At 42.5% G+C, this 23911-nt stretch overlaps 2 protein-coding genes and 1 pseudogene across 4 annotated transcripts; 2 read left to right on the forward strand and 1 right to left on the reverse strand.

Moving 5' to 3' along the window:
* Positions 1–4661: 4661 nt before the first annotated feature.
* Positions 4662–4780, reverse strand: LOC118606003 (annotated as a pseudogene).
* A 6950-nt stretch (positions 4781–11730) lies between these two features.
* NRBP1 (nuclear receptor binding protein 1) lies at positions 11731–22144 on the forward strand. Its single transcript, XM_016129078.2, has 18 exons — positions 11731–11831; positions 14524–14753; positions 14941–15063; positions 15282–15383; positions 15754–15843; positions 15991–16031; positions 16401–16495; positions 17945–18028; positions 18227–18285; positions 18456–18554; positions 19981–20113; positions 20290–20395; positions 20540–20590; positions 20685–20820; positions 20991–21044; positions 21134–21197; positions 21460–21515; positions 21593–22144. The coding sequence occupies exons 2-18, from the start codon at positions 14544–14546 to the stop codon at positions 21695–21697; spliced, it is 1608 nt and encodes a 535-aa protein (XP_015984564.1). The 5' UTR covers positions 11731–11831; positions 14524–14543; the 3' UTR covers positions 21698–22144.
* Positions 22144–23909, forward strand: KRTCAP3 (keratinocyte associated protein 3). 3 transcript variants are annotated; one of them, XM_016145373.2, is made up of 6 exons: positions 22144–22332; positions 22476–22660; positions 22744–22803; positions 22973–23179; positions 23301–23638; positions 23759–23909. In XM_016145373.2, exons 1-5 carry the CDS (start codon positions 22305–22307, stop codon positions 23631–23633), a joined length of 813 nt encoding a protein of 270 aa, XP_016000859.2. In that variant the 5' UTR covers positions 22144–22304; the 3' UTR covers positions 23634–23638; positions 23759–23909. The 3 variants fall into 3 exon arrangements, with proteins under 3 accessions (XP_016000859.2, XP_016000862.2, XP_016000858.2); XM_016145376.2 differs by having other exon boundaries at positions 23301–23435; positions 23526–23896; XM_016145372.2 differs by having other exon boundaries at positions 23301–23909.
* Positions 23910–23911: the final 2 nt, after the last annotated feature.

A 23911-nucleotide genomic window follows, 5' to 3' on the forward strand; every position in this document is an offset into this window, starting at 1 on the left:
TCTTCAAACTATGAGCAGATCGATATTGAAAATACAAGACTAAAAATGGCTTCCTCCTCCTCCTCAGAGACGTGCTCCAAATTCCTTAAGAGTTTACCAGACCCTTCATGCCTGAACCGATTCCAGCACATTTCCCCCCCTTTCCATTTCCACTACAATTTAGTGCTTCGGCACTATGTCCTTGGAGGTGCTTTCTCTTCCCATGGAGCAAACTTCCCCACCCACCCCCTTTATTTTCACTTCCTCGGGGAAGTCTTCCCTAATATCCCTACGCTAGTTTCAGTCCCCACTTGTTTGTCTTTCCTGATAGACTATAAGCCTTTATGAAGGCAGAAACTCCATCAAACTTACCACTGTATACCCCAGCAATATTTAAAGATTTGTTGAATGAATAAACACCAAGGTTTTGATCCTAAATGACAAAAATTGGTGGAGCCATCAACAAAAAATAGTGTGGTGTTGGGAGGATGCTAATTCTGGGGGAAAATTATGTATTCAGTTTAAGAATGACAACTAGATATACAAACATTAAAAAATATTGAAGTTAGACTACAAGAGTAGAAGAGATGTTAATTAGGCTTTTAGATCATCATAAACCTGGATAAGATCTCTGACAAAGCAGTATAAAAAGAACATGAGACTCTTTTTTTTTTTCTAAAAATGAAAAAAGCATGAGTTTTGATACATATTCCCTATGTGATTTTCTACAAGTTACTTATTCTCTCTCAGGCTCAGTTCCTCATCTATAAAACAGACATGCAATATCTACTTTTCCAGATTGCTTTAAGGTTAAGAGGAGCTGAATATTAAGTGCTGAGTTTGCTTGAATGTTGTATTGTTATTCAACCAAAAGACTACCATTTATTAAGTATCCATAATCACATGCTAAATAAGGGATGGAAATAACATTAAATTATTAAATTATGTTCTCAAAAAATAGATTTCCTGAGGGGAAATAATGGAAGAAAAATAGAGAAGGAGAAAAGCGGAAAAAATATGATTAGGAAAAAGTGAGGCCACTGGGAGGGCAATGGTGTCTCGGAGAGGGGCAATGGAGATACTAAGGGGCTCATGGAAAGAGATGGGAAGAGGGACAAAGAATATGAAGATTATCCTGTCTCTTCTCCATCCCCATTTCCCCTCAAACCACTACAGTACACTTTCCAAGGACACAAAGGTTTCATGCTTTGATGAGGGGGTGTGTGTGTGGAGGAGGTAACTAAAACAAACAAAAAAAACCCCACATTCACAGGTTTATTTTCCTGAGTCTGTTATTAAAGTATGAGTTTCAAAAATCTGACTAATCATACATAGTAACAGAAGCGACTCCTAAACATCTAGGGGCTGGCTTGAATTAAAAAAAAAAAATGGGTCTCTGAAATATACACCAAATTTATTCGACAAGGGATAAAGATATGGGATTAGTTTGTTGTATATAGAAAATGACTAATTCCAAGCATTTGGTAATTATATATATTCATAATTATATACCACAGTATCATCTTTGCTTTATTTTTTAAGAAATCACTAACTTGCTTATATATTCTTGTCTCTCGAATTAGTCAAACTACGAAGATAAACTAAAAAATACTAGACATTTTTAAAACCTTTTTTGAGCCTCTCATGATCCTCTTTCCAGTTACCTCTCATGAGAGAAAGGAAAAAGAGAAGGTGGTTTAAGCCAGTGTTTTCCAAACATGAGAAATTGTGAACCACTGAGATATGCTTCTGCAGATCCCAAGGAATTCAAGAGACCCCAGGCCAGGCAACATTGCCTTAAAAGTTAAATGTTAACTTTAGGCTATGATGTGACACCAATCCAATTGTAAACTTAAACACAAGATCATTCAAAACTATAATGTGTTAATCTAGATGATCCCAAATATGCTAAAATGCTTATATTATAAAACTTAAAGCACGTTTTAAAATTCTTATAGTGCCTTGGAAATACAAGACCCCCAGAGGGTAATAGACCATTGATTGAAAAACCCTGACCTACATATGGAAGATGTTAAGTGAGGAGAGAAAGAGAAAAGAGAAGTTGGGAAGTGGGTCCTCCAAACAACCCCTTAACCCAGGCTTTTCCTGTGGTTCCTAATTCAGTTTTTGACACTTCTTATACTTCCTTCACTTATTTTATACTAGTCATAAAATATTACCTTTGGAAGCTCAGCAGTTTTAATACTATATTTCTTCCTGTGTGTGATTAAAGGTGAAAGATTAGGGGGAAAGGGGGTGGGGTTAAGATTTAGGGCTAAAAAGAAGGAATACAGATATTTCAAAGTTACTAGGAGAGGGGAAAGAGTTCATTTCTGAGGTTCTGGGCTAGGCCATACTCTGTACTCATGTTTTAAAGAGTGCATTTTTATATTTCTAGAAGGCAAGATATAATTTTGAAGCAGTCTGCCTTTTATCAGAGACATTACCAGAAATGAACCCTCTATACATACATAAAGAAATACCCACCTTTATCCTAAAGATAGTTTTGAAACGACCATTAATCACAATTCAAATCTTTTGGACTGAGATACTGGGGTTAATTTATTTGTTAGTAATATAAACTATCTCTCAGGACTGTGTCCTTGCAGGAAGAAAGAGCTAATTTCTTTCCCCTAAATAATAATATAGACTTGAATGTCTCTTAATATCCTTATTTGTTTTTAGGAAACCTATGTATGTTTTTATACGAGTGTTTTTTCACGGGCAATGACAAAACTGGAGCCACCCTGAAGAGTGTGCCAATCTTATTTTTGCACCTCACATAAGAGGACATGCTGGACTGAACCACTGATACCTCACAAAGTGGTGTTATGTAAAGCCAAATTATCTCAAGTCTGGAAAGTGTCTCCTGAAATCACATCAACCAGGCCAAGGTAGAAGTGAGTTTTTTTCACACGAGGAAAAGATACTCCCTCAGTCAGACTTTCTAGAGTAGAAATAAGCAGGCCTTAAACTGGAAAAGAAAGATTCTGTTTGGACTCATGCCTGTTGCTGGCATTAGGATTCCAAAATGTGGCACAGTCTGGAGATTCCTGTTGAGGTAAGAGGGCAGACTGAGCCAACTCTGCCTTATCAGGAATCTGAAGAATAGTCACTTCTAGTGTCAGTCATAGACTTTTTCTTTTCTTCCTCCCTCCCTCCCTCCCTCCCTCCCTCCCTCCCTCCCTCCCTCCCTTCCTTCCTTCCTTCCTTCCTTCCTTCCTTCTTTCCTACCTTCCTTCCTTCCTTCTTTCCTTCTTTCCGTGCTTTCTCTCTCTCTCTCTCTCTCTCTCTCTCTCAATTTCTTTCTTTCTTTCTTTTTTTTTTTTTTTTAATGTCTGTGCCTCTGTGTCTTGTTAAATAGCCTGAACTGAACTGAGCTTTGGGGAATACAGTCAGGAGATCTATGTCCATTAGGATGGGGTCAGGTGCAGAGCCTGAAGAAGGTGGTGGCAGAGTTCAAGAACAGCAGTGGTCTGGATCAAGGACAGCTGGCAAAAGCAATAGTAATTTCCAGGGAGGATCTGTGGCACTCTTAGTCATTCCTCAAAATCCTTTGGTAAGAGAACGCCTTTGCCATATTGGCTACTGAGAACTGGGGACACAACAAATTGAATCAGACAGATTGGCCCAAGAGAACCATAGTATGTCTTAGAAAAGTCCTGCTGCTGCTTATAATCATCATAAGGGCAAAAGTTCTTAACCGAAGCTCATGTTCAAAGTAACAAGTGACTACACATTTGTAATCACTTAGCTTTACAATTTTCTTGGGACAAAAGAACAAACAGCAATAAAAAGAAATCTGCCAGTGGGGAATCCTGCTACCCTGTCCATCAAAGTGGCTTTCGTTTGAAGATTGTTCCGTCTACTCCTCTCAAATGTTTCTCAACCGTGGTAGTTTTCTCATGTGTATGTTTTAGCTCTGGCAAAATCTTGAGACGGTCTTTCTGGAGAGCTCCATAGTTCTCTTTGTGTACAGCTCCATCCTTCCTGGTACTCTGAAAATGTTAGCCACCTTAGCCTCCCTGAACTCCAAACTCTGTCCTCTCAGTGTAGTGAGATTGTCAGGCTCTATTTGGGTTTCCTTTCTACAAAGTGGTCTGAAAATGCTTTCTGGGCAGTAAGCTGGGGTACTCTTAGGATTTACTTCATTTGTTTTCCTTCTCTTGGAGATTACTATCCTGTTCTGCCTGTTAGCCAATGTCTGAAAACTATTGCTTTATATCTTTTGTCTAGTTTTCTAGATAATTAAGGCAGGAGGGTAAATTTGGTTGCTGTTATACCATCATGGCCAGAAGTGGAAATCTGCCCAATGAGTTTTATAAATTGTTATTTATAAATAGGCCTTTCAGTGATTTTTTGGGGGATATTTTAAATCTCTTAATTGTTTCTGCTATATCAAACTGTATTTTGCCTCGTTCATTCTGGGTTTACAGGGAAGTCTTTCATCAGTCTGACTGTTCTTTCTTAGGTAATCTGATTTTTTTCTCCCATCTCTGATATCTTTTATTTCTCTTCGTTCTTGGTGTTATGCAAATGTTCCTATGATGTATTAGTACTAAAAGCTCAATTTTATATTTATTTGTTTGTTCGTTTATTTTTTAGACAAGGCAACCCTTGGTTGACCTCACAGATTACAAGGACCTTGTCGATTTACAGTCCCTTATTTTTTTTATTTTTTACGCCTACAGCACCTGGTCTTCCTAGGTGGTCTCCCATCCAAGTACTAACCAGGCCCGACCCTGCTTAGCTTCTGAGATCAGATGGGATTGGGCTTGTTTAGGGTAGCATGGTCATAGACTAAAAGCTTATTTTTTAAATTTGAGGACTAATGTATTTCATTAATACTTAAAAATTCTTATCTCATGTTTTCAAACACTGTTTCATCATTATTCTCTTTTTCTTCTAGAACTCTCATTATACATGTTAGGGCTCTCAATCTATCCTCCCTCTTTCTTAAATATATACTGTATATCCTTGTGTCTCTGTGCTGGATTCTGAGTGAATTAATTTATTTTCTTTCAATTACACCTAGTTTAGAACTCTTTTTGTTTCTCTTAGTTGCAAACAATCGGGCAAGGAGTTCTTTTATCTGTTTTTGGGGAGGGCTTTGTCACTCTCTTCCCAAGCTTGTTCCAAAAATAAAGTGTCCTTATCAGATTCTCTCTGTAGTTTTCTTATTTACTCTCTTAAGACTGTTCTCCCTGGAGAGTTTCCTCTTCTCCCCCAGATGTAAGAAACTTTGTAAAAACAAAGATTAAATTTCAAACCGAAAAACCAAAGGTGAAGTAAAGGGAAAAAAAATAACATCTATGTTGGAAATCTTCAAGTCTTACTGGTGAAAAGTAAGGCATATGTCACAAAACTTGGAGTGGAAAAATAGTAGGATTTATGGTCCAATTTTCTATCTTCTGAGACTGGAGAGTCAGAGAAAAAGAGAGGTCAGTCTTCTCTGGTCTGTCCTTCTCTCCCTTCACTGCTAGTTGAATTCCTATTCATCCTTTACAACGCAGGTCAGACAGGCATCAGCCTTGCTGTCCATGAAACCTTATGCATTAGTTTCCTGTGGCTGCTCTAACACATTACCACAGCTTAAACCACCATGAATTTATTTTCTTACAGTTCTGAAGGCAAGATGTCTGAAATCAGTTTCACTGGTATAAAGTTAAGGTGTCAGTGGTCCTAGTTCCTTCCGGGGGATCTAGAAAAGAATCCATTTTCTTGCCTTTTCTTGCTTCCGGAGGCTGCCTGCGTTTCTTGGCATCACTCCAACCTCTTGCTTCCATGGTTACATTTCTTTTTTTTCTGTAGTCAATTCTCCCTCTGCCCCACTTTTTATGGGCATTTGTAATTACATTTAGGGCCTATACTGATAATCCAGGATAATTTCTCCATTTCAAAATCATTAATTTAATTATAACTGCCAAGTCTCTTTTGCCAAATGAGATAACAGTCATGAATTCCAGAGATTAGGACATGGATATCTTTGGGAATCATTATTCAGCCTATCACATCTTCCCAGGTATCTTTGATCTACGAAGTCAGTCATGGACTTCCCTGTTCAGCGTATGGAACTTTGTACTTATTTCTGTTGTTGCACCTGTTAGTATTGTAACTTTTTTGTTTACACAGATATTTTCCCAAATAAATATGAATTCTTTGAGGACAGGAACTTTGCGTACTGCTTAGCTTGGTGCCTGGTACATAGTCGACACTAAATAAGTTTTTGTTTAATTGAATTTTGCTCTCTGATCCAAGCCTGCCAGTACAGCCGTGAGCAGTGAAACAGTGGAGTCCTAGACTTCTAGTGCTAAAAGATCTCCAAAGCCTTTCCTTACAGTCTGATGTGTTTTTACAGGAAATAACTTTAGATTTAGGAAAGTTAACTTTATTACCATAACAAAGGTAAATTAAGTATATGAAAATAAACAGAAAAGGTATACATTAGGGCTTTTGGCCCAGGAAAAACTGTAGAATGACCTGATAATTATTTTAAATTTACAATATCCATGTGAGATAAGACAGGTATTACTTTTATGCCACTAAAACACAGAACAAAATAAATAATAAATTTGATTTCAATATAATTGAATACAATTGTGGAAATCAAGTTATCTCGGGTGAATTCTTAATTTAGATGGGCTGTTTTTTTATTCGATAGTGTCCCTATTTATCTATTATGTTTATCTTAGAGGTTGACTCAACTTCTTATGACAGAGGTATCGAGTTAAATAATGTCCCTATTTCATAACTTACATCACGAATCTCAGATGCCTAAGTTTTGAAATGATGTCCCAAGGAATCATTCCTAAATAGGGATAAGGCATGAGCTAGGGTGATGATTACCATCCTTCAGCCTAATGAAAGGTCAGGCTATCTGCATCAGAATTATCTGGGAAGATTCTTAGACATACAGATACTCAAGACTTCCCCACCCCACCAGGTTCATATTTGATTGATCCAGAAAAGATCCTGGAATGTGCATGTTTTAAAGCACCTCAGATCTTTCACAATTATTAAGAAATCTAGGTTTCTCTTAGCTCAAATACCTGCAGAAATGTAAGTGCCAAGCCTAAGGCAAAGGAACATTTTTGTTTCTTTGATTATGCCTTCATTTTGAAAAGAGATTCTTTTGGAAGAGAGGATCCCTAGAGAAATGATTTGATTCGGGGCATGATTAACAAGGAAGAAAAGCTTAGAGCAGAAACCCAACAGATTTTCCAATTACCTTGATTTATGGAAACTAAGATCTCTAAAGATTCTGGACAGCTTTATTGGGATGTAATTTCAAACCATAAGATTAACTCACTGTGAATTCAATGATTTTTAGTAGATTTTTAGGTTCGTGCAACCAGCATGTCACAATGCAAGCTATAGTCCCCTTGGGAGATGAGGTCAGCGGGTCACTCGGGAAGCTTGGAAATACACAAATAGATATGGGTAGTCTTAAGGCATTGCCTTTCTTTACAATTGTTTAATAAATTATTTGCTAAATATTGTTTCTTTTTTGGATAAAAAATACATGTGGCACAATGTTCAAAAGGCAGAATGGGTATATAAGTTTCCCCCTCACTCTGTCGCCCAGCCATCTGGCTTCCATTTCCAATAAATTGGTTCTTGAGGTGGATGAATGACCTGCAATAGAAATCTTTAGGCAAATTACATTTAAAGTGATAGTGGAGCATCCAATATTATATTGGCATTTGGGCAAGAAGTGAGGGCTAGAGATAAATATAAATATCATTCAAGTGAAATAATGGAAGCTTATCAGCTGATATAATTTCTAAAGGATGGTGTAGAGAGAACAAAGAATACAACTTTGGGCACATTAACAGGCTAATTAATAATTAGAGGGAAAGAACAGAAAGTAAAGATAGAGGAGAAAATAAAAGGATAAGACATTGAGAGAGAAATGAAATAAATCAGTATTATGAAAAGCAAGAAAGGAGTTTTAAGAATATGCTGTTCAATGATCCCAAATGCTAAAGAGGTCATGAAGATGAGGAATGAGAAAGGGTTTTTGGAGTAGAAATTTGTAGTAAACTGAGAGTAAAGCTTTAGTAGAGATAGAGATAGGAGGGGATTCATATTGTAGGAGATTGAGAAGACAATGGCATTTTTCTAGTATATGAAGAGCTTTGACAAGCCAATTAAAAAAAGATGATCAACCCAATAAAATATACACAAAGAACTTGAACAGGCGCGAAAATAAAGAGAAAATGCACCCGAGCAAGAAATACATAAAATAATGATGCTTGAACAACTGGATATCCACACGTAAAAAGTGGACCTCAGTATAGACCTTACACCCTTCACAAAAATTAACTCAAAGTGGATCACAGACCTAAATGTAAAGTGCAAAACTATAAAACTCCTAGAAGATAACAGGGGAGAAAACCTAGATAAACTTGTGTGTGGTAATACTTTTTTAAGACACAACACCAAAGATGCAACTCATAAAAGAAATAATAATCTAGACTTCAGTAAAATTAAAAACTTTTGTTTTGATAAAGACAATGTCAAGAGAATTAGAAGGCAAGCCAAAAAATGGGAGAAAACGTTTGCGAAAGACACAAAAGACACACACGATAAAGGACTATTATTCAAAAAAACTATTATACAAAAAAACTCTTAAAACAACAATAAGAAAACAATCTGATTTTTTTTAAAAAGGGCCAAAAACCTTAGCAGACACCTCACCAAAGAAGATATGCAAATGGGAAGTAAGCATATGAAAAGATGCTCCACCTTGTACGTCATCAGGGAAATGGAAATTAAAACAATAAAGTACCACTGCACATCCATTAGGATGGCCAAAGTCCAGAACACTAACGCCACCAAATGCTGGCGAGGATGTGGAGCAGCAGGAACTCTCATTCATTGCTGGTGGGAATGCAAAATGGCAAAGCCACTTAGGAAGACAGTTCTGTGGTTTCTTATAAAGCTAAACATAGTCTTAATGCAATCTAGTAATTGCATTCCTTGGTATTTACCCAAAGGAGCTGAAAGTTTATGTTCACACAAAAACCTGCACATGGATGTTTATAGGAGCTTTATTCATATTTGCAAAAACTTGGAAGCAACCAAGATGTCCTTTGGTAGGTGGACAAATAAATTGTAGTATGTCCAGACAATGGAATATTATTCTATGCTAAAAAGAAATGATCAAGCCATGAAAAAACATGAAAGAATATTAAATGTATATTGCTAAGTGAAAGAAGCTAATCTGAAAAGACTACATACTATATAATTTCAACTATATGACATTCTGGAAAAGACAATAAGATTGGTAGTTGCAAAGGATGGGTAGGCAGAGCACAGAGGATTATTAGAGCAATAAAAATATTCCGTATGATATTATAATGATGGATATATGTCTATTATACATTTGTCCAGATCCATAGAATGTACAACACTGAGAGTGAACCTTAAACTATGAACCTTGTGTGATCATGAGTCAATGTAGGTTTATTCTTGGTTAAAAAAAATACATGTATGTATATATATGCACATACGCATACCATTATAGTGAGTGATATTGATAATGGGTGGGTGTACATATGTGGTGGCAGGAATAATATAAGAAATCTATGTACCTTCCTCTCATTTGGTTGTAAACCTAAAACTGCTCTAAAAAAGTCTTTAAAAAGGTGTTTAACCTCACTCCTAATTAAATATATGAAAATTAAAATAGCAAGATATTTTTTTCTTAATATATTATCGAAGTTGAAAAGATAGATAATACCCAATGTTGGTTAAGAACGTTGGGGAACAGATACCTTAACATATGCTTGGTGTTACTGTTATTCAATACTTTTTTGAAGAGCAACTTGGCAATATCTATTCAAGTTAAAACGTTCTTAGCCTTTGATATGGCAAGCAATTTCACTTTTAAGAATGCATGAAAATCATTTTCACAAGTAGGCAAAGATGTATGTAGCAATATGTTCATTATGGCTTTATTTATAATAATGAGTGTTGGAAATAACCCCAATGTCCGTTGGTAGTTTTTAATTAAACACTGACATATTTGGCCAATGGAATACTCTACGGTGGTTAAAAAATTAAAGTAGTGGTATACATGCTACCATGGGAGAGAGTGAAAAGAGTAAATAGAAATATACATCAAAATCTTAATTATTGTGCTGAAGTAGGATTACAAGAGATTTGTACTTTCCACTGTAATTGTTAATTCACAATATTTGTAGGATTGTTGAGGATTAAATGAGTTAATGTATTATAAGGCAATAAAAACTGGAACATAGCACATAGAAGCTACTATCTAAGTTTTGTTAAATATTTTGAAATGTTTTAATTGTTTACAATAAGCATGCATTTTTAAAGCAGGACAAAATAAAATGAGGTGGTAAAAATGCTGGCAGTATTTGAGTATTTTAAACATGAATGAAAGGTTAAAAATAAAATGATAGCTTAAGGATGCCAATGGGTCCTCTATGCATAGTTGAAAGGGGATAGGTCGATAATGCTAAGGCCCAGAGAGAAAAGAATGGGAAACTATAAGGATAGTATTGACTGATATTTAACGAATGTTTACCATGGGCCAGGTGTTCCAATTGCTCTGGAGCCCAAAGGGAAACAAGGTTAACCTGCAAAGAGGAAGAACGTTCTTTCTTTGAGATTAGAATAAAGATTCTTAACCTCAATTCCCTGAAATTATATGCTAACTTTGGTGGGCACATGTATTTTTTTAAAATCCAAAACAAAGTTTATAACTTTCATTAGATTTCTGAGAGTGAGCTTTCTCTTTCAAAGGTAATAGAATCAAAAAAGGACGAACGGCTGCTTTTAAAATAAATATTTTGAGGAGAAGAGATGAGAAAATGAGAGTTTTGCTAGATATCCTATCAGTTAAATAGGATGAAAGATTCCCTTTAAGGGCAGTGAAATTTGGCGATTATGACATTCACAAATTCTGATGATGGGCTTATCCTCCTCCCTCCATAATACGTGTCTATTGGCATAATGAACTTCTATCCTTTAGGTTCCGTGTTAAGTTTTTGCAGATCACCCAGAATCTATTTTCTTTTCTCCTCCTCGCAATCTAAATTCTTTCCAAACGTATTTTCAAATAAGTCTTATTTCATGAATCTGTTTTGGATTCTAGATTTGGCTCTTATCGACTTTTGATGAATAGCTTAATGCCTGTAATTCAGCTTTTTGCATTTGTCAACTATCACTGATAATTTCAATTTCTTATGAGACTCAAAGGAGTTATCTGTGAAAACCTCTTGCAAAGTTTCGGCGAATATCAGTGCTATGCATTCACGAAGAGTCAACTATTTTGTGTTAATATGTTCAGTAATTTTTTAAACCTTTGTGAATAATTGGTGTCCTGCGCAGTCTCGCTCCCAAATAATAAAAGTGGGTGGTCTCCTCTTGGATTGAGGATACGTCTTTTGCTCCTTTTGTCTTTTAGTCAGACTAGAACTGTCATGGCGCCTTCAGAAGAAGGAGAAGGCCTTCCGTTCACCCAGCAGAATTATTGGGAGCACCTGGAGTGGATTGAGGGGTGTACAGAGATGAACCCCAGTTGAGACCAAAAACAGCAAAACCTTGGAGATGTTTCGGCCGGACAGGCTCAAGAGACAACCGGGTTAAGGACTACCCCTGCGAGCGACAGTCTGCCCAGGGCACCGCCCACCCCGGCCGCCTTGTCCAATGGAAACCCAACGGCAGTGCGGCACCGCCCATCTGTTGGTCCGGACGCCGCGAGGGCGGGGCCCACAGTTCGGTTGCTCTGCGGAGCGCAGCTGTGAGGGAGTCTGTCTGGTCCGCGGCCCCAGAACCCGAGCTGAAGCGGTAGCGCAGGCTGCGGGAAGCTGAGTCGGGAGGTGAGCACCGAGGGAAATGAGGGGTAGGCAGGGGCCCGGCGGGAGGACAGAAGGATCGGCCTCCGCGGCCCAGGGCGGTGGGACCCCGTCAGGCGGGTGTCTGGAGGCGGCCCTGCTCACTCGGCGGCCCAGATCCGGCCCACCGGAGCCGAGGGGCAGCCTCGGCCCCACAGTCCCTGCCCGGCCCTCCACCAGCTCCCCTGAGTGGCGGCGACGGCGGCCCGGAATTCTGCTGGCGCGGGGCGCGAGGCCCTGGGGTTCGTGTAGAACTCGGGCTGGCGAGAGGCGGGGCCGGCGGCGGGGGCGACGGCCGCGGGCTCGGCGGTCTGCGGAAGCGCAGCGTCGGGGCCGCGCCTGCTCGCGGGGTCGACGCGCCGACTGCGCGGGGGCGTGGCTTGCGCCCCTGGCGGCGCCGCGGGGCCCGCCCGTGATGAGGTGGCCGGCGCTCGCTCCGCTGGCCGGCTTGGCGGGTCGGCGCTCCCTTGCCAGCACCCGGCAGGGCGACCTGTTGAGTGTGAAATTTTTCCCTTGAGCGTGCTGTCTGTCTGGCCGCACAGTCTTGTAGGTCTCAGAGGCCCTCTTTGGTCCACTCAGTGTGAGCGCAGCCGAGGCCTGTGGCCTGCGAGCTGTTTCCGAGGAGTTGGAAAGCAGACGGGTTGCAGTCCAAGGAATCAAGTCTTGAAGGAAAACTTTGTAGGACACTCTACCTACATTGCTCAGAAGTGAACGCACTGTGCATATCGGGATGGCTGGAGGCGGCGAGGAGATTCCTTTTAGGGGCTTAAGTGGTCTTTTCCGTATATGATCTCATTTAAACCTCTGAACGACCCTGGACTAAACTCCTAGCTTTGCAAAGATTTCATCAGGGGCGGTGCGGTGGGTCTTGGGCATTGCCTTCATTTTTGCCTACTGGGGAAGGAGAGGACAAGCACGTTCCAAGGGCATCTCTATGACTGGAAACTGATGAAAGTTTGACTTTTCTTTTACCGTACTGTGGATTAATTGTCCGTGCCCTGGGTCTAGAGGTTTTTTTCAGAGTTCAATGTTTACAGGCTTCTTGTATTAAATTCCACCAGTATTTCGTCGTGTAATCTAGCTGGAAATTTTACTTAGTTCAGATTCAGGATCCATTCTATAAATATAACTCCTCTAGAAAGTGATCCATATGAACTTTTCTTACTGTTAGCTACTTTTCAGGGAAAGAAAGATGAAAATGGTCTCTAACTCCTTTTCTGATAGATTACTAAGACGTGCAGATTGTAGCTTTCCTGACCGGTTGAATAAAATCTATGATAGTCAAGACACTAGAAAATAACAGGAAAAATATCTTGCAAGATTTTTTCTATAGTACTTTGTTGCTCTCTGGTATTTACTAGAATGTCATCTAATAAAAGTCTCCTAACTTGAATTAAGCACAATGTAGGTTGGGGACTGAGAGGGGCAGAAGGGGCATCTGAAAATTCTAAAAAGTCATGAAGCTTTTTCAAAAGGTTGGTATTCATCAGAGGCTCCTGTATTCTGAACTGACTTAGGGAAGCAACTGTACTTTCCAAGATATCATTGTCATACTGGAGAGCACTCCTTTGACTCCAGCACATGTTGGTTTCAACTCCAAAGCCTTTCTAGAATAACATTCTATGGTTATTCTATTACTCTAAGAATAGTTAGTAACATTTAACTTTTGACAATTCTTTTTTCTTCAAATAGTCATGTTCTTGAAAAAAATGTTATACTATATAGTACTTTTTCCTTTAAAGGCTGTATCTTGAGTTATTTGTATTTGAAAGGAGTACATTTGTCAGATCCAGTGCTCCAGGGTATGATGCTTTTAAGTCATGTTGATTAAACGAAAGCTGACACTTTAAAGTGTCAGATCTGCCTTCAATTTGTGGCTCCATGGGCATGAGCATCTGTTTTGATTTTCACCATTGTATCTCAAGCACCTAGCACAGTGCCTGGCCCACAGTAAATATTTAATAAACATTTGTTGAATGAGCGAATGAAAAAAAAATGTTCACTCATACCCATTTGACACTCTTACATCACAGGGAAGGTGAGATCATCAGAGATGACATCACTAACACTGCCAGTCACCTGGCTTTGGGTAGCCTCACCATGGAATGGTAGGCTTATTCTGTGTGTAGAAGGGATGGATAGTAAATGCCAAGGTTAGTTCTAGAGGAATAAATCAGCTGAGGGTTTCAGGAGGAGAACTGTTTGAGTGCGCTACAGGTCTAGCCTTCAGGCTGGTTTAGTGGAACATTTTGGAGTCTGGAGTCATCTGTTCTGAACCGTGCCCTTGTAGCTTGGCTTTTGAGCTCAGTGCAGATAGGGGTAGGTGAGGATTCAAAGGAAAGGCTGTTAGGTGAGTATTTCCTCAGAATGAATGAGGGCCCTGATTTTGCTGTTCATTTGGATCTCACTAAGGGTGGGTTATACTGCCATAAATCTTATGTTCTCCCCTCTCCCTGCCTGGGGTGGGTCATCTTCAACCACAATAACTTCCCTTCTCTAGACTAGGAGAGTAGTTAATTTTTTAATGTTCGGACAAGACTAATTCTGATTTTGGATTTAAAGAAAGCATATGTTTTACTTTATTTTTAACCCACATGAGGTTTTTAGGATTAAATTTTTATAGATCAGTCCTGATCCTCTCTGTCTTCTCCTTCTATCCGTTCCCCAACCAATGTAGGCGTGAGTGTTTGTTCAAGCATGTCGGAGGGGGAGTCCCAGACAGTACTCAGCAGTGGCTCAGACACAAAGGTAGAATCCTCGTCTTCAGCTCCTGGCCTGACATCAGTGTCACCTCCTGTGACCTCCACAACCTCAGCTGCTTCCCCAGAGGAAGAAGAAGAAAGTGAAGATGAGTCCGAGATCTTGGAAGAGTCACCCTGTGGGCGCTGGCAGAAGAGGCGAGAAGAGGTAAGGTGATGGTAGTGTTACTTTTGGGAGAGTGAATTCTAAGAGGTGAGAAGCAGAGGGGCAAATTCACAGACAGGCAGACCAGACTTCAACCGGTCAGAGCCTAGGAGAAGATGATCATACGAAGCATTAAAATTGAGGGTTCATGAGGTAACTTTAACTCCCTTCCATTTGAATTTCTTCTCAGGTAAATCAGCGGAATGTACCAGGTATTGACAGTGCATACCTGGCCATGGATACAGAGGAGGGTGTAGAGGTTGTATGGAATGAGGTACAATTCTCTGAGCGCAAGAACTACAAGCTGCAGGAGGTAGGTAATGGTGAAATGATGGAGCTCATGGGGTGTTAGAATGCTGGCGTTAAAAAGGAATTGGTATTGAGAAGTTGGCTAAGAGTATGTTGGGGCTAGAGCATTTATGGGGAAGAGTATGTTGGGGTTAGAGCATTTATGGGGAAGGGTAGGGTAGGGAGAGCTCTTCAGGATTACAGTGATTTCTAACCTAGTGTCTATCCCAATGTCTCCCCCAGGAAAAGGTCCGTGCTGTATTCGATAATCTGATTCAATTGGAACATCTCAACATTGTTAAGTTTCACAAATATTGGGCTGACATTAAAGAGAACAAGGCCAGGGTAAGAACTTTTTCCTGAGCTTGCAGCAGAGACTAGTTACATTTATTGTTCCTTTTACATTCAAACATTAAAACAAAATCGTTTTGTAACAACTGGAATCAGTTGGTGTGGAGATGAGAGTAAGGTTTTGACTACCACCTATGCCTTTTGTTTGGTTATAGATTGGGCAGAAATGAATGAACTTTTGTTTCCTTTCCCATAGCTCAGTAGTTTTCATTGTCCTATTAAATCTAAGGAAGTGGTATTAACGACAAGAGAGAAACTTAACAAAAAACAGAGCTTCCAAATGTGACATATTTCTGGTGTGTATGTCACCAGGTAGGGGATCATTTCTACTATAAGGCCTTATTTGTGTGTTTTGCCTCTTCAGGTCATTTTTATCACAGAATACATGTCATCTGGGAGTCTTAAGCAATTTCTGAAGAAGACCAAAAAAAACCACAAGACTATGAATGAAAAGGTATGGAGGGAGAGCAATTTTAAGCTGGTTTGAGGATTTAAAAAGATTATGTTAATTATGAAGCCGACCAGGAAGGGATAGAGGGAATTGTATGGAGGGTTGAGAGAGGGAGATTACTGTTGACTCTTTGATCACATTCTTTTCCAGGCTTGGAAGCGCTGGTGCACACAGATCCTCTCTGCCCTAAGGTAAGTAGGATCTAGTTAGTGTCTTTCCCATATCTCCTGACTTAGTTCCTCCAGATTTCAGAGCACTATTCTGCTGTTCTTTGCTGCCTCTCCCCACTTTCTTTTGAGTCATATACTGTCAAGACTAGGCCCCCTTGGGTCTTTTAAAGGGTCCATCCTAATGCCCTAACCACGATACTGTCTTCCCACCTCTTTCTCCTAGTGCTCATCCAGCTATTTAACTCATCAGGTGTAATGGAGATTCAGAGTGTGGGGATTATTTTTGTGGTGACCAGCAGGAGACCACCAGGCCCTTGCTTCTCTTAACTCTTGGGTTCCCCCTGCCCTTAATTTCCCAGTGGCCCCTCTAACAGCCCAGTGCCCCCACAGCTACCTGCACTCCTGTGACCCCCCCATCATCCATGGGAACCTGACCTGTGACACCATCTTCATCCAGCACAACGGACTCATCAAGATTGGCTCTGGTGAGGGGAGGGAGAGGTTCTGGGCAGGGGAGCCTCGGGAATTTGGGACCCATGGGGGTAAGATGAAAAGATTGGGGAGAACAAAGCACAATTCTGAGGTGTGGGCTGGTGATAAGAGAAAGGAACTTTCTAGGAGTAATTCATAGGAAGAGGCCAGTTAGTGGAAACTGGGTAAATACAGAGATCTTGATAAGAGATTGGGAAAGGGCAAGAGATGGGTGTAAGGTCTAACTTGAGCCTCTGGGGCCGGACCCTACCAAAGGAAGTTCTAGGCTGTGCCTGCTGTGAGTGCTTTCATTTGCTGTGTACCTGTGTGCAGTGTCTAACATCTCTGTGTGCCGTGTCTGTGTGATGTTTGTGTGGCCATTTGTCTGGGGCTTGGCTGCTCCATTGCTCACAACTTTTCTCTGTTTTCCTCCCTCCCGCTTACGGGCTGCTCTGTTCCCAACAGTCTTTCATAGGATTTTTGCTAATGGTGAGAGCTCCCTCTGCCCCAGTTGGGGCTCTGTTTGTGCTTCTTTTGCTCCCCTTTGCGGCTGCCCAGTGCATGCAGTCGCGGGAGCAAGCCCTGTTCCCCTACCTTCCCTGCTTAATTATGCCTGCTTGGCTTCTTCCCTATCAGCCCTCCACCTGCTTGCCCTTCCATAACCTGCTTGTTTCCTGTGGATTCTGCCTGGCTGGCTACTTAGTTCTGGATTCTTATTCCCCCTCATCATCAGGCTGGTTTCCCCAAACCATACTGTGCTCCCAGACTTTCTGTGACTTGTAGTCATTGTTTATGATCCAAGTGAGTCCAAATCGGGCCTGGCCCTGGTTTCTCATTCAGCCCTGTGGCAGGCAATGTTGAGGTGGATAAGAGCACATAAGGGGTCTGAAATTTTTGGTGGGTTAAAAGTGAAACTGATTCGTATTGATTCAGTTTTGAGCTATTTCTGAGTTTCAGTCAGCAGAGGTGGATAAGGAGGAGGATATCTACTTGTTGTATCTTTCTTATTCTTTATCCAAGTTTCTGAGGTATCTAATTATCCCACATTAGGAAGGGCTACCTGTTATTTTATGCTATTTGCAGGGCGGATGAAAGAACTAGACCAAACATATTCATGTCTTCAGGGATTAGATGTACTTGGGCTTTGGGGAAGGTGAACAGGTCACGAGTAAAAGTTTTTCCTTAGCCTGCGTTGCTCCTTGACTAGCTCAAAGCCCACATGGACCTGTTAGTTTAGTGTGGAGCCTTTGTTATTGAATTAGGGACCTTAGGTAAGCAGTAGACCTGAGAAAAGGGAGGTAGGTGATGATCATGTTTAGTCTGTAGTTCATGATGGGAAAGGGATAAGTTTGCGCCTGTTGAGGGTTAGAGACTTGAGAGAATTTGGCTTTTGGGGGCCTTTCTGGAGTGAGACTATGCTTTGTTGATGGTGGTCAGATTGTGGGTGTCTCCCCTACTCCCAGTGGCTCCTGACACTATCAACAATCATGTGAAGACTTGTCGGGAAGAGCAGAAGAATCTACACTTCTTCGCACCAGAGTATGGAGGTGAGGCATCCAAGTTTTTCTGCCTTCTCCCCATGCCCCAGGGTTTCTACCTTATAACCTGAGGGACAGGAGTAACATTGCTGAAACTTCTAGCCTTCCTCTTGAACAGCATGAAAAAATTCAGGAAGCTTTCAAAGGCATTTTGCCACCCCCTGCTCTCATTCTCTGATTTACCAAAGCCTTACCTGTTTTCTCTAGAAGTCACTAATGTAACAACGGCAGTGGACATCTATTCCTTTGGCATGTGTGCACTGGAGGTGAGGAACCCTCAAGGGGGAGGGGTGGTGGTGGTGGAAAGGGGTCAGATTAGAAGATGGAAGGGGGAAATGGAGGGAGGACAAGTAAGGTACTGGTCTTAAGGGAGGGATTGTGGGAACACCGAGGTTCTTAGGTCTCTTCTTTTCTTTTTATCCCCTGCTTGCCGCAGATGGCAGTGCTGGAGATTCAGGGCAATGGAGAGTCCTCGTATGTGCCACAGGAAGCCATCAGCAGTGCCATCCAGCTTCTAGAAGACCCATTACAGAGGGTAAGTCTCTTCAGGGTCACTCTCTCAACAGAACTTTGAAGTGTCTTCAGTTGTTCTTTCTTTCTACCTACTGGGAATATGCTCTCTTCTAAGAGCAAGAGTACATAACACAGAGAGAGGACAGGCAAAAGCAGTGGTGTCTATCATGTCTTTCTGTATATATACGCAGGTTAGGGGTTTAAGATGGGTAATATGGGGTTAAAGGTTACGCATTTACTTTAAATGTATCTGTGTATTTAATTGATGGTTACCTCAGATAATCAACACACTCAGTCATCTTGATATTTTTAAATAAATCACTCAGTTTGAATGGATAAAATCAGTCATTTTGGGTTTTATATTTATATACAGTTGACCCTTGAACAATGCAGGGGTTAAGGGTACTGACGCTTCCTTACCTTGAAGTCAAAAACCTGCACATATCTTTGACTCCTCAAAAACTTATGTTATCCCTTGGTATCTGCGGGGAATTGGTTCCAGGATCCCCTGTGGATACCAAAATCTGCGCATGATCAAGTTCCTTGTATAAAATAGTTTAGAACAATACATACAGCTTGCCCTCCATGTCTGTGGATTCCCAACCACAGATCGAAAACATTTCAGGTATTTATTGAAAACATTCTATGTATAAGTGGACCTGTGCCATTTAGACTTGTGTTGTTCAAGGGCCAACTGTAGTTTTAGTTAGGGAAAGTGCCCTGAAATAATGAGCTAATATTTAAAGGATATAAATGTTGTGAATTAGTAGATACAGAAAGCAGAGTCAGGACAGGGGAGTCCAGACAAGGATAGTTTGTAAATTATTAGGTAAATGTGAAAGGAAGCAGGAGAGAAAAGAAAGGGTAGGGGGAAGCCTTGAGGCTATTGTGGAATATGTTTCTAGTTTATCGTTAGGGTCAGTTAGGGGAAAGATAGGTATATGACCTTGTTGGCCTTCAAGATTGAAAAGAAGAAAGCAGGTTAATTATATAGGAGGTGGGGAAGGTGGGGTTTAGAAGATGCATGGAGAAATCCAGCGTATTTAATAAATGACTGTAGTAGAAATTGTGGTACAGCGCTTGGGAAATAAAAAGATGGTGAATTTTATTGACCACAATGAGTAAGTTTGAGAAGACAGAAGGTAAATTTGATGAGGGTTAGAAAAGGTAGGCAGGCAATGAATGGGATAATAAAGCAGAAAATAAGGGGAAAAATCATAAGTCTGAATAGTAAAAGAGAGAGCTTGTGGTTAGCAGAAAAATAATTAAAACCAAAAAGACAATGACACCTTTTATGTAATACTTTATAGTTTTCAAAGTCTTTAGCAATTTGTTCCTTCAGCCTGAGTTGAGCACCTAGTATGTCCAAATCTTGTGCTAAATATATTGAGATAAAGGTGAACACAGTGGGGTGATTGTCAAACTCCTTCACTTGTTCTGTTTTCTAGGAGTTCATTCAAAAGTGCCTGCAGTCTGAGCCTGCTCGCAGACCAACAGCCAGAGAACTTTTGTTCCACCCAGCACTGTTTGAAGTGCCCTCACTCAAACTTCTTGCTGCTCACTGCATTGTGGGACATCAACGTGAGTTCCCTTGGCCCTCCCAGGAATTTTCTTCCAGTATGGAGCCTTGTAACTATCACTGGCATGCTGTCTTTCCTCTTTTACTTCCAAAGGGATTCTTTACCCCACAGGACCTCTGTTTTATGACATTAATATGATTATCCATCAATAACTTCCTGTTCCATCATGCCCTCCAGATATGATCCCAGAGAATGCACTGGAGGAGATCACCAAAAACATGGATACCAGTGCTGTACTGGCTGAAATCCCTGCTGGACCAGGAAGAGAACCGGTTCAGACTTTGTGAGTAACTAACTGAGAAGGTCTGAAAGGGACAGATTGGTTACCACCATCCTGAGGGTTTTGTCACCTGTCCATTGTCTGGGAATGGTTGAATCTGCTATTTTGCTTATTTCCATTTTTTTTTCTCTATCTTTGCTCTTCCAGGTACTCTCAATCACCAGCTCTGGAATTGGATAAATTCCTTGAAGACGTCAGGTGAGGGAAGAGAGAGAAGGCTTCCTTGAGGAAGCAGGTATGGGTGACTTAAGGTATCCACAGAGCCCATGTGACATATCTAATTTCCTTTTAGGAATGGGATCTACCCGCTGACAGCCTTTGGGCTGCCTCGGCCCCAACAGCCACAGCAGGAGGAGGTGACATCACCTGTGGTGCCCCCTTCTGTCAAGACTCCAACCCCTGAACCAGCTGAGGTGGAGACCCGAAAGGTGGGGCTGTGTGGATGTGGATGTGGGTGTGGTCACAGTCACGGTCACGGTGGAAGAGAGAGAGGACATCTTAAATAAGGCTTTGTCTATTAGAGAAAATAATGTGTTTCTATTCCCTGGCAAACACGTCATTCACTGGTCTCTAGTAACCCTCTGTCCCCTCTTCCTAGGTGGTGCTGATGCAATGCAACATTGAATCAGTGGAGGAGGGAGTCAAACACCACGTAAGGCTGAGGGCCAGGGCTGCTTATAGGGCTGGGTGGCCAGAGGGCAGGGCAGAGGAGCCTCAATTTCTCACTGTTCTGTTATCCAGCTAACGCTTCTGCTGAAGCTGGAGGACAAACTGAACCGGCACCTGAGCTGTGACCTGATGCCAAGTGAGTCTCTCCTTTCCCTCAGAGGATGGGAAAGTCTATGAGCGTTATCTGTGAGGGACATATTCAGGGGTGGGGAAGGTGACAGAGCAGTAACACACTGACTTACATAAAATGAATATATTAGCCCTTAGAATTAAAGGTGGATCTGACAGCTTTGCTTGTATCATTCTTTCCCAGCCAGGGTAACCTGACTGGGGTTATGCAAAAGGCCCTGTGCCCCTCACTCCCACACCATACTCACCCTCTCCTGTTGCTCTGTCAGATGAGAACATCCCTGAGTTGGCGGCTGAGCTGGTGCAGCTGGGCTTCATAAGTGAGGTGAGGTTTCTGCCTTCAGCTGCCCTGGCTACCTCCATTCTGCTCTCAGCACATCTCACTGAGCTCTCCTCCCCCAGGCTGACCAGAGCCGGCTGACTTCTCTGCTAGAAGAGACCCTGAACAAGTTCAATTTTGCCAGGAACAGCACCCTCAACTCAGCCGCTGTCACCGTCTCCTCTTAGAGCTCACTTGGGCCAGGCCTCTAATCTGAGCTGTGGCTGTCGCTAGATATGCTGCAGCTTCCCGCCCGTCCCCCCCAGTCAGTATTACCCTGTGAAGCCCCTTCTCTCCTTTATTATTCAGGAGGGCTTTGGGGCTCCCTGGTTCTGAGCATCAACCTACCCCTTCCCCTTTTATTCCTCCCCTCAGCACTTTGTTTACTTGTTTTGCACAGACGGGGGCCTGGGCCTTCTCAGCAGCCGCCTTCTAGTTGGGGGCTAGTAGCTGATCTGCCGGCTCCTGGCCTACCTGTGTGGAAAGGGGGCCCACGGGCGCTGGGGGAGCCGAATTCTACAATCCCGCTGGGGCGGACGGGGCGGGAGAGAAGGGTGGTGCTGCAGTGGTGGCCCTAGGGGGCCATTCGATTCGCCTCAGTTGCTGCTGTAATAAAAGTCTACTTTTTGCTAAAAGCGTCCTGTGTGTTTGCGCCTTCTCCCCGCTAGGGGGAGCGGGGCGCGGATGTTGGTCCTTCAGGTAGTGATCGGGCGGAACTAGGCGGAACTGGCCTGCGAGCAAGGGAGGGGCCGGGGCCAGGTATAACTGCCTGGCGGCCCTGCGCGGAGGAACGCGATGAGGTGCTGCCGTTTCTGCAGATTCGGTAACTTCCGGTCCCTTTGGTCTTGTTCCCCTGCACCCATTTCTCTACTTGTCCTGTGGCCTCCGGTTATTTTGGGGTGGCCAGGAGGGCCCTCTCGGTTCCTTTCTCCAGGCTCAGGCCTGCCCCTCCCCCATGCTTCGTAGACGCAGCCCGGGGCCCTTGGCGGCTTATGCGCGTGGGCCTTGCGCTGATCCTGGTGGGCCATGTGAACCTGCTGCTGGGCGCCGTGCTGCACGGCACCGTTCTTCGGCATGTAGCTAATCCTCGCGGTGCCGTCACTCCGGAGTACACCACAGCCAATATCATCTCTGTGGGCTCGGGGCTCCTGGTGAGATCAGCGCGCGGGCCAGAGTCGGGTCCTGGCCGGGCGGGTGGCAGAGAGCGGCTGGGGCATCAGGCTTTGTCTTCCAGAGTGTTTCCGTGGGACTTGTGGCCCTGTTGGCATCCAGGAATCTTCTTCGTCCACGACTGGTGAGGGGGATTTCTGGAGCTTTAACGAGGGGGCCTTATGTCAGGGAAATGGGGGGCTGACTCAATTTCATCTTTAAGTGGTAAGTGGAGAGGAGTCCTCTCAAATGGAGAGTGAGCTGGGAGAGGGCCCTCCCTACAGGCTGCTCACCTGATCTTCTGCCCCTGCCAGCACTGGGCCCTGCTAGTACTAGCTGTGGTGAACCTGCTCTTGTCCACTGCCTGCTCCCTGGGGCTCCTTCTTGCTGCATCACTCACTGTGGCCAATGGTGGCCGCCGTCTTATTGCCGACTGCCATCCAGGACTGCTGGACCCTTCCATACCACTAGATCAGGGGCCTGGACACTCTGACTGCCCCTTTGACCCCACAAGAATCTATGTGAGTGTTCTCAGTGTTTTTGCAGTCCACAAAGCCTTGATCTGCCCTTTTAATCACTCCAACTTGTCACTTCTGCCCTCCTCCCTACTAGTCCTCCCGATCTATCCTCTTCACATTTTAGGATACAGCCTTGGCTCTCTGGATCCCTTCTTTGCTCATGTCTGCAGCAGAGGCTGTTCTATCTGGTTACTGCTGTGTGGCAGCACTCACCCTCCGTGGGGTTGGGCCCTGCAGGAAGGAAGGGCTACAGAGGCAGGTAAGGATGATGAACAAGAAGGGTTCAATACAAAAGATGCTGAACTGTATAATTCAGAGCCAGAGTACTAACTACACCCCTCTTCTGCAGCTAGAGGAACTGACAGAGCTTGAACATCCTAAATGTAAAAGGCAAGATAATGAACAGCTACTTGTTCAAAATCAAGAAATCCAGGCATCACAGAAAAGTTGGGCTTAGGGCAGGTAATGGGCCATGAGGACTGTGGCCATGAGGGTGGGGGCAGGGAACTGCTCTTAACACTGGCTCTAGTCTGTTGCTATGCTGCTTGCCTTTCTACCCGGGCTCTCCATTCTGTCAAGCAGGTGCTGATCCAGAGACTCAATCCAGTTTCCCACTGACCCCTAGGATGATATAAATGGTTGTAATAAAAGAACTTCTCTTCTTGATTCTGATTCTGATTTGGGAGGAAAAGGGCACTGGGCTGGTGTTGGGGGTGATCTTGATCAAAGAATACA

The sequence above is a fragment of the Rousettus aegyptiacus genome, unplaced genomic scaffold (assembly GCF_014176215.1).
Source record: "Rousettus aegyptiacus isolate mRouAeg1 unplaced genomic scaffold, mRouAeg1.p scaffold_m13_p_7, whole genome shotgun sequence".
Classification (NCBI taxonomy): Eukaryota; Metazoa; Chordata; class Mammalia; order Chiroptera; family Pteropodidae; genus Rousettus; species Rousettus aegyptiacus.